Source organism: Cydia amplana, chromosome 4 (genome assembly GCF_948474715.1).
Source record: "Cydia amplana chromosome 4, ilCydAmpl1.1, whole genome shotgun sequence".
Taxonomy (NCBI): Eukaryota; Metazoa; Arthropoda; class Insecta; order Lepidoptera; family Tortricidae; genus Cydia; species Cydia amplana.
Window position 1 is genome coordinate 7,187,756 of NC_086072.1, and position 10,938 is coordinate 7,198,693.

At 36.5% G+C, this 10,938-nt stretch overlaps 1 protein-coding gene across 1 annotated transcript; it reads right to left on the minus strand.

Annotated features, from left to right (window-relative positions):
• Positions 1-3,033: 3,033 nt before the first annotated feature.
• On the minus strand, positions 3,034-7,998 carry LOC134663146 (glycosaminoglycan xylosylkinase homolog). The gene is made up of 6 exons (XM_063519488.1): positions 7,543-7,998; positions 5,669-5,806; positions 5,274-5,502; positions 4,136-4,340; positions 3,353-3,553; positions 3,034-3,240 (listed from the first exon to the last, which is right to left on the minus strand). Exons 1-6 carry the CDS (start codon positions 7,837-7,839, stop codon positions 3,036-3,038), a joined length of 1,275 nt encoding a protein of 424 aa, XP_063375558.1. The 5' UTR covers positions 7,840-7,998; the 3' UTR covers positions 3,034-3,035.
• Between the last annotated feature and the right edge of the window lie 2,940 nt (positions 7,999-10,938).

Genomic DNA, 10,938 nt, shown 5'->3' on the forward strand with positions numbered 1-10,938 from the left:
TCGAGCAACTGCATTAGAATCAATCACAAAGCAATATTAATAATATTACACATAAATTATTTAATGTAGTTTTATGGATAATTGCCAATAACCTATCAGGGTCCCATGTCATCTTTTTCCATTGTAACATCTATTCTATTGTACCATGGTTTGCAATAAACGATATTAGTATAGTATAGTATAGGTATCGTTTATTGCACACCATGGTACAATATAATAGATGTTACAATAGAAACAGATCACATGGCACCCTGGTAGGGTGTGGCAATTTTTATCCTTAAGACTACATTAACTAATTACTATTACTATTAGCAAAGCACAGGTAAGAAAGACACAACTGCCGACTGCAACTAAAGAAACGTGTATTTTCTATAGTACATGGTACTTTTTATGGTGGCTATTGTTGTCAGATTAGATATTTTGCCCTGAACAAACCATCCTGAACCAATATAACGAAAAAAAAAGTTGATAAACAATCGTACATCAAAAGGTACGGTTTTAGTACGATGTACGCTGCGTACAAAAAAGGTACGCAAGGTCCAAAAATAGTACGTAAAACCGTACTAAAAGGTACGATCTGGCAACACTGTCAACACGATCTGTTTGATTTGATGAACAACTACTCAATTCTGATCGTAATTTTTATTGCTAATAAAAAAAAATACAAAACGACAAAATGCTTTATTGCCTTGTAATACAGCCTAATTTAACTGATCTTGTAATATCCCCCGTTGTAAAAAATATGTGCACTAGGCACTAGCGGACCCAACGGGCCGACATTGACAGCGTAAAGGCCTTTTAACATAGAAGGTAGGATCCTAATAAATCTGGTATACGCGTGCGTCCGTGAGGGACAAAACATACGCAATGCGACACTATGATTGGTCGAATTTATTTGTTGCCCACCATAATCCATACTACTTTACGGTGGGGAATTTAAGAAAAATGTGAAACCGTGACAAGGACAAACAATAATAGCGCTTTCGCTGCTAATTCTACTGAAAGATAAAGTCCGTCAACCAAATCTTGTCAGTAGTAAAAGGCGGCAAATTTGAAAAATCGCCGGTTAGCAACACTGTGTTCGAATAATTCCAAAATGCGTGTCATCTGTGTTTTATCTGTGGAATGTGGATCGTGAATGACAGCCGTCACCTTATTTGTTTTCATTTGGTTGTCAATCTGAATCGTTTCTGTTTCAAGAGATATTTCTGCTGTCACCATTAAATACCAATATATTAAATAAGAATAAGCAAAGCTAAGGGGCCTACAATGTACAATCATGCTCGTTGATGGTAAACATTACTAAAAATTGAGGTTATGACAAGTACATACTGGAAGAACTCTTTCGAACTTTTAAGATTATGTTCAGTTTTTTTGTTTTAGGGTTAAAAGGCATAAATAAAATTAAAACGTATGCCTAAATCTATCCAACAAGACCATAAATTGTGTCCTGGAAACCGTCCATAGGCCCACATGTCTAATATTTTCAGCAATCAGTTGTGACTATTTACAAAGATGCAATAGAATACTACAGATTATTATGCTTGGTTGAAGTGACCCGGTAACATTGGTAACTTCATTATATTTTTTCAATTAATGACCTGAATTATAGTGTAAGCTAAAGTGACCCTTATCTTATTTACCTTTAAATTAAATAAACACCCAAATATCAGTTGTTTTATTTTTAATATGTAATCCTATTGTACAATATATACCAATCAAAAAAATTACACAGGTATGTCATATTCATCCAGAAGAGTACACTAATTTTCATTAACAAGTGGCATATTATATTGTAAATAACAAATATATGCACTATCTATCTGCATTTTGATATGATTTTATTTTAGTAAACTTAGAAGACATAGATAGGGAACAAAGAGAATATAAGCACTACAATAGGGAGTTGTTTTTGATATCTTCAAATTTGTTCATCATTTTGATTAACATTGTTTTAACATCGCTTTTAAATTGTCCGTCCATGATTCAAATTTTTTAAATAAACCGCGAGTGACAATTTGAATTGACGTACGCAGGGCGCGCTCAGCGGAAAAAAAAATCTTTTGGTTCGATGTACATTGCTGCTTTTCTTAGCGCAATACTGCTCTTTGAGTGTTGCCCTACTTTAGTTTGCTTTACATTGCTACTGACAAGATTTGGTTGACGGACTATACATGATACATAACATAAGACTATCCCGTTCGGTCATTTCCTCCCACCCCTCATGCCTGATCTATTTAAAATACTGGATTCATGACCCCCGACCATGAACTTATATAAAGCTGGTCAAGCAGATCCTATATCGATCCATAGAAAATTTGAATTTCGCGCCTTTTTTTACTGACAAGATTTGCTTGACCAGCTATAGTTGTTCAAACCAATTTTTCAGTAAATAAGCACAAAGAAAACTATACTTATCCTTTTCTTTTGGGTGCTAGTACGACAAAGATAGTATGATTCTCTCTGACTTCTCTGAGACAATCCTTTGACAAGTGGTAACACACTATCGCACCGCACCGTGACCTTGGAGCATGAACACGCACCGACGCAGAAACAATGTAAATTAAAACCCAAACCATAAAATCCATTGACATAAATATCTAGGGACTGGCTTTACGGGCAATAATAATGAGGCATGACAGGGGCCAGTACAGCGGTGTGAAATCGCTACAACCCGATTGGTTGATGAGTTCGCATCACGCGCGCGATTGGTTGACGAGTTCGCATTACGCGCGCTATTGGTCGCAACTAGTCGCGTTAGACTGCACGATTGGTTGGAATTCGTGGGTAGCACCGCTGAACTAGTACGATGTTTAGTGCCCCATTAGCCCGTCCTTAGATATTATACGTCAATGATAAAATCGGTATATTTATTTTTAAAATTTTCATAGTGTTCAATACACTAGTCCACACATTCTAAACAAACAATTATTCTTATTCATTATATTTGAGTTTCCCTTACAAATCTAAGGTTGTACAATCATCAACATCCATGACTGACTATTGCTATGCCCTATCTCGTTGGAATATCACCATTAAGCTTTAAAAACTTTGGCACTACCATGTCTCCCAATGCAATATTGTACAGTGGCATACACTTTCAGAAGCCTGCGTTCCACTGCTTTGAAATGGTCTTCCGTCACCAACTTTGCACCTTGAAATGCGGACATTAGTTTGATTGTCTCAGTGAGGCTGCTACCAGACAGCAGCTCTAGGTATTTCCATGTCGTTAGTCTTATACTGAAAAGAAAAACATAACATAAAAAAATACACTGTATCAATTACTTCAAATAGACACTCTGTATAGTTTTACACTATGGTAAGTACCTAAAGTATTGCCAAGCTTACTTACATGCAACATTGGTAAAGTGGAGCTAATATATCCAATTCATCAACCGCTGGATTTCCAAGACCTTTTCCATTATCCAGAAGTAGAATTCTGTCTTTATACATTTCGTAACGGTGTCTATCTCCATTTTGGATCAGAAAGTCGAATATTGATATATCTACCAAGTCTAATATTCTTTTTGTGCTCAAAGTTCCCATAACTTTTCTGAAAGCATAATAACACATGCGGGTTAGGAAGAACACATACTAGTCAACATTTCAATAAATGCATGGGGTTAAGCTTTGGTTTCCTCCGATAGCGGTGCCGTCATATAGCGGCCGTCGCCATACAAATACTACGACATCCATATTTAGCCGTATTATTTAGTATGGAGACGGCCGCTATATGACGGCACCGCTATCCTAGGAAAACCGATCTTTACCCTATTATGTACTTAAGTACTTATATATTTTATAAGTAAAATATGACTAGTTAGTCTCCAAAAATGTTTTATCATTGTGTGTTCATCCTGACACCTCATTACGCGGGTCCACACAGAACGAGACACCTCGCGAGGAAACTGCCGCGCGAAATAGAGGGCCTACCGCGAACCACGTTCGAGGTGTTGTCTCCCTGTCACACATACTTACGAATTTACAAGTGCGACAAAGAGGTAACACGTCGAACGTGGTTCGCGGTAGGCCCTCAGCTCGGTTGGCGGAGACGTGCCTCGCCCGAGGCAATGCGGCCGCGAGTGCGTTTACCCTATTGGGTTTCTAATGTAATGTTAATTCAAAACTTACTTACTTACAAAAATCATTATCTCTTTGCCATTCCATTAGCTTAGAGTCTCTGTAGTTGCGGTGCCACGGCGACTTGAACACTTGGAATTGGAATGGTTTGTCTAAGTATAAGATTGCTGCTCCTTCAATCTCGCCCTTATTGTCGGGGCATACAGTCTCATTTATCTTACAATAAAAGCATTTGCCATAGATACAACGCCCACCATTGCCTGGAATGTAAAACAAAATATTTTTTCACACCATCTATTCGGAAAAGAGCTTTTTCTTCCCTGCTAGGAGGGATCAAAGTGGCACTTTTCCTCCCTGCTAGGAGGGATCAAAGTAACACTTTTCTGTTCTAGCACATTATTTTTACATTTTTTGCACATTATTTTTTTAGTTTAAATAATCTGTTTAAGCATCAGACTGTGTCAACACTAAGATTTTTTTTATTTTCCTCATAGTTGATGTAAAAAGCAGTATGTGTCACACGGTATCAAAATTATTTCGTCTTGGGCGTTAACACTTGAATCCCTCGTTACGCTCAGGATTCTACTTTAGAATCCATCGCTTCATTCAGGATTCAATGTACGCCCTTGACGGAAATATATCATTTTGATTCCTTGTAACACAAACTACTATTTAATATATTTCCCACAGGAGTAAATAAACATCAGATTAATTTAATTTAGTTCAAACATTTTGTAATACATATGTGTTGAAATACACCATATAAGATTTTTTCCACATGACCAGTTACAAAATACAATCTTATACACTAAGGGCTGATACAAATGGACTGCAACCCAACTGCAATTTGTATGAGATCTGCACGCCAACTGCAATGTCGGAGTGCAGTTCCCATACAAGTCGCAGACGGGTTGCAGACCATCTGTACCGGCCCTAAGTAGTCATTGCACAATGTTGGGAAAATTCTACAAGAATTATAGGCCTCTTGCCAAGTCTAATATTTAACTGTATTGACTTTGACCTACTTATAATTACTGATTGAATATAAATTTGGCAGTGCACTAATAGCTGAGAAATAACTTCTTGGTATTGTGGTATCTAGATTCTGTGGTATTAGATCAGATTTTATTTTCAATATCAATGTATTATGATCTCAAAATTATATCATGCATGAACAAAATTCCATCATTTACCATTTCTTATCATAGTTCTTTTCAATCCTATTGTAGCAACAGGAACTATTTCTCTATCCACATGAATTTTCCTTATTACAGAGGGAGGTATCCAAGTGAAGTTCAGAGTCATGGCAAGATAGTAAGCAAACACTTCGGAGTTGTGCCTATCAAAACCAGCCACAATACTCCCATGAATTATATGATCTCTCTCATACCTCTTTGGTTTGAAGTACAGCTTCTGTTTCCCCTGAAAGATTAGTTAATACAACTATTGTAAAAAATTAAGAAATTAGGCTCGAGATTACGCTTTGGAACAAAATTGACACCCCCTCATAAATGAATTTACTTTACTTAAATGTGTTTCAATGTACAGTTGTACAAACACCACTGTAACATTATATGTCAGATCTTACCTCTAATAGCAGAAGCAATTTTAGTTGCGTTCCTTTAGGTGCATTGTCAACCAGGACTATGGGTGCTGTCTTCATAGCGTGTAACATTTGTCCCGCAACACTATTCTTGTGAGGGTATAGTGAACTTCCAGTGCCTACCTAAATATATGCAACTTATTTATTTATTGTACAGTCTAAGCAGCATATTTAAACTAAAGTTTAGCAAATATAAATATTTTTTTTTTATAAAATAAAATAAGACATGCACCTATGTTCCAATTAGGAATGATTTTAATTTCACTGACATTAAGTACTAGAGACAGGCAGGGTTGGGCAGTATTTCAATTACATGTATTTGAAATACGTATTTGAAATACAAATTAGTATTTTCTATTTGTATTTCAAATACTACCTCAAAAGTATTTTGTATTTGGTATTTCAAATACTGCACTCACATGTATTTAGTATTTTGTATTTCAAATACTTCAAGCTTCAAAATACATTTCTATAAATACATTTTATTAAATTCTATAATCCTAAAATGTCTAATCTCTCGCACAAGCTGTGAGCCGACCGCGAACCTCCGATCCAGCCGAGATACAATTTTCATTGGCTGGATACTGGATCTATATTAGGTCAACTTCTGCGGGGAACTTTTCGTTTAAATCTAGGGGATAGGGTCATTGCAGTAGTTTCCGTCCATGCACTAGTTTTCGACGACTAGACGGATTATCAAATATATATTTCATTTTTAATTTACTACTTTTTGCGAAATCTTCATCTTCCTCGCGTTGTCCCGGCATTTTGCCACGGCTCATGGGAGCCTGGGGTCCGCTTGGAAACTAATCCCAGTAATTGGCGTTGGCACTAGTTTTTACGATAGCGACTGCCATCTGACCTTCCAACCCAGAGGGTAAACTAGGGCCGTAATTGGAATTAGTCCGGTTTCCTCACGATGTTTTCCTTCACCGAAAAGCGACTGGTAAATATCAAATGATATTTCGTACATAGTTCCGAAAAACTCATTGGTTCGAGCCGGGGTTCGAACTCGCGACCTCCGGATTGCAAGTCGCACGCTCTTACCGCTAGGCCACCAGCGCTTCCTTTTTGCGAAATATCATTGTTATATGTTGACAGATATATTGCTTAGACGCCTTAGACATAAGGATTGAAATCAGTCCAAATTTGTGCAGGAATCATCATCATCATCATCCTGGCGTCAATCCCAGCTGTGCCCCCGCGCGGGGCGCGAGGACCCGGGGTCCGCCTTTGTGCAGGAATGTAGGTATATATTCAAATTTCGTCAAGTGGACGTAAACTAGAGCTGGACGAAAACTAGCGCAATGACCCTATAAGTTTATATGAAAGGATATTCGTTAACGTTAAAACTAAATGCTAAACAAAAAAATAAATAAAGGTATATTTTGTAATTGAAATACATTATTTTAAACACTGTAATTTGTATTTTGTATTTCAAATACCCGTCACCAAAGTAGTTTGTATTTTGTATTTCAAATACTTTTAAAAATGTATTTTGTAATTTGTATTTCAAATACGTGGAAGCCAGTATTTTGCCCAACCCTGGAGACAGGACTGTAGTCCTCTGGGGCTGTACATATCATTCTTATAGAGCAAGGCAGTTGATACTGCATCCTTTGATAAATTAAGTCTTTATCCAGGCACAGCATAAAACAAGACAGATTTGTATTGCACAACTAAAAAGGAAAAACAGTAGATCTTAGTATTTATTTATCTAGTTTCATGAAGAAACATTCTGGAGCTGGCATTGTTATTTTGATTCAATGGTTTTTTTTATTATTATTTTGTAGGGCCTTTATACTGGTGTAATTTCAATGGGATTTGATTCATAAAAATATACACAACAAAGTACATACCTGGCTTAGATCTGGCCAATCATCTTGGATATTATCTGATGGACTAAATGAAGTCAGTAAAGTTTTTTGAAGTGTGAAGAACTTGGAGTTACGACTTTTATACTGACTAGGAAGATAGTTGAGGTAGTCATAGATATCTTTAAATACGCTAGGCGATTGATCTAGTTTAATACTGGGAACGTTTTTAAAGTCTACAGATTTTTTGCCCATCGGTATTAACGTGTAGAAAAAGTATATATTCAATGCTACAAGCAAGAGTAGAAATAGAGAGAAACCGAAAACATAATTCATAGACATTGTGCATTTCAAATACTAATTAACACTACATAAATAGTACTAACACACTTAATCAGATCTTTTGTTTTCTCTACTACAATAAACTAATTCATATTGTATCTAAAAATATATATTTACAATAAAGTTAATTTATAAAATTTGAATAAATGCAATGGGCACTTCATCCTAAAAATGTAAACAAATTATATCAAATCGGGGTGTCATGTCATTGTCAGTGTCACGTGCTGACATTTATGAGTTGTATTTTCCCAAGATTTTATCACGTGTCCAAATTGAACACAATTACAGCCTAGCAAAAAGAGTAGAAATTAAAAAGTGGCAACACTGTAGTGTCGTCCCGTTTTTCTTAAGTGGAGTCCAGACGAGACAATTTTTCGCCAATCTGATGAAATTGTCCGATCGAATCAGGCCGTGCGGACGCAAAAGCCAATTTGATTCCCCGATCAAATCAGCAGGTGCGGACACAAAAATGCCAATTTTCGATGTTAGTATCTATGGAATGCAAATTGGTGATTAATTTGTGTAGGTGTGGACGCTGGACGCTAGATGAGTTTGGCGCCAATTATTTTCCTGATCAAATCGGTCGATTTGCCCAGCTCGTCTGGACTCTACTTTAGATTGATATGAAAGGGACAACACTACAGTACTGCCACTTTTTAATTTCTACTGTTTTTTGCCAGGCTATAACCATACTGGGTCAACCAAATCTTGTCAGTAGAAAAAGGCGGCAAATTTGAAAAATGTAGGCAGGAAGGGCTGTCATCCCATAAAAAATTTGAATTTCACGCCTTTTTTTACTGACAAGATTTGGTTGACCATCTATAGGCGATAATAAAGATTTCTAACATTTGTTGCTGTAAAGGCCAGTCTAGACGGTATGATCAAAGCGACCGATTTAATCAGAACAAAAATTGGCGCTAATTTCCTATTTTCGATTTATGGTGATATTTGAGCGCTCTATTTTGGATGAGATTGGAAGTCCACTCGTCGCACCTACATTTTTTAAATTTGACGCCTTTTTCTACTGATAAAGTCGTTATGCCTGAGTAAATGTATATGCGTCATGTGAACAACGCAGCGAGCCACTCGCTTTGTTAATCCGCGTCATCGTTGCAAAGCTACAAGTTATACTTATGTATAAATAAACACATCCAAAACGGCGTTAGACACGAGCTTTACCAATGACGGGACCCAAAGGTCATTACTCAAGCCAAGCCAAGTGTAATTAGCTTTATAAATACTCTTCTACGTAACTAGACCTGGAAGTTGCTTAGAGGCGAGGGCAATGAAATACAAAAACATCGATGAACATCTCCCCAATAGGACACACTTAAATAAAAAAATTATTCCATTAAATTTTTTTTTGCGGTAGTCTGTCGCGTGTTAATACCCTCGTTTCCAATATTTCACTTACAATGTAGGTATACTTGGTCAACCAGATCTTGACAGTAGAAAAAGGCGGCAAATTTGAAAAATGTAGGCGCGAAGGGATATCGTCCCATAGAAAATTTGAATTTCGCGCCTTTTTTTACTGACAAGATTTGGTTGACCAGCTATATTATTGTTATCGAGTTACATGGTCCTTCGAGCCGGATCTTTGAAGTAAGTTCACGCGGAGAGAAACTATTTATAAACGAAAAATATGATTTGGTGAACATTTGTTTAGGATCTACTTTTACTAAAATTAGTTTCTCTAATTATTAAATGTCTCAAAATATGCAAGCCTGTGAAAATAGTGGGCGGAATGCTTTGCTATTTACCAACAACAATGAAGACAACACAAAGGTATTTGAAAACAGGTGCATCTGAACACTACAAACAGAAGTTTGTCTCCGATACTAACTGGATTACGGCCAATCAGGACCGGCGCCTCCCTAATTGGAGGGAGGGGCTTTTTTAACAGCTTGCTCAAACAGGGCCTGTCAGATGGCGTAACATTGTTATGCCGTGCGTGTAAACACAACACGAGAAGCTTCATGGGGTTTAAACATGGTTTAAACGTAGTATCTACTACGTCATAGGTACTTACTCAAAAGCAAGAATTTAATTTTTGAAAATTTAATTCAAGACAAATTTGGCTGTAGGTAGGTACCTACTATCAAAATCCCAAAGAGTTTTTTTTAACCCGAATCAATAAATAATAAATGTTTTTTAAATCGCTTTTAGTCGAACTATATTTCTCGTGTGCCCACGCCTCTCCCTAGTCATCCCTGTACTCCCTAAGTGCCCTAACTACTTTAACACCCTAATATACTTACTTTACCTACTCTTTGTTTTACACTGCCCTATTCTAAAAATTGGGCCTGAGAAATTGAGTAGGTAGCCTTTCTATACCCTTTCATGGTCTTTCATAATAGGGTATTTGACTGCTAGTCAAATCAGTTTCTTTTTCCGAATTGTCTAAACGATTGGAATTTATATGAAACACTAGCATGTGACGTCACAATCAAATAACCTACTCTTTATAGCTTTATACAGAAATTGTGTCTAAAAATAACTTCTGTCTACGTTTCTCTATTAATCTTCTGGTGCTTTATTTCATGCATGGTGTAAAATAATTTATTTTTAGATACCTTATTCTGCGTGCTGTAGAAATATCACCACAAACCAATAATCCATTCTCTATCGATCGCTAGTGCGATATCGGTGTCCCTATGTCCAAGTGTTAACTAGTAGCTATAATAACATGGCTGGTCCATTACGATAGTTTGATTTGGGTGTGGAACTGTGGAGGTTCGTATATTATTAACAGTGCAGTCAGCCCGGCAGGGTTGTCATCAATCAGCGCAAATGCAAAAACAATGCCAGTTCACCCCTAGATTTAAATTATGGACAGTGGATATCGCTACATCCATCATTAATAAAATATGAACCTAACACGTTTTTAATTTCATTATTTCATCTGTGGTTTGTGGATGATTGCTGAAAAATATGGTAAAAATAGGTAAGTAAACATTTTTATTACGATTTCCTCTAGATAATATATTAATCAGATAGTACAGCATCAATTATGGAAACTATTAAACACTTTCTAATTTTAGTTTTTATTTACAATTATTATAGTCAAATGTTTTAATAAATACTTAAATTTACAATAAC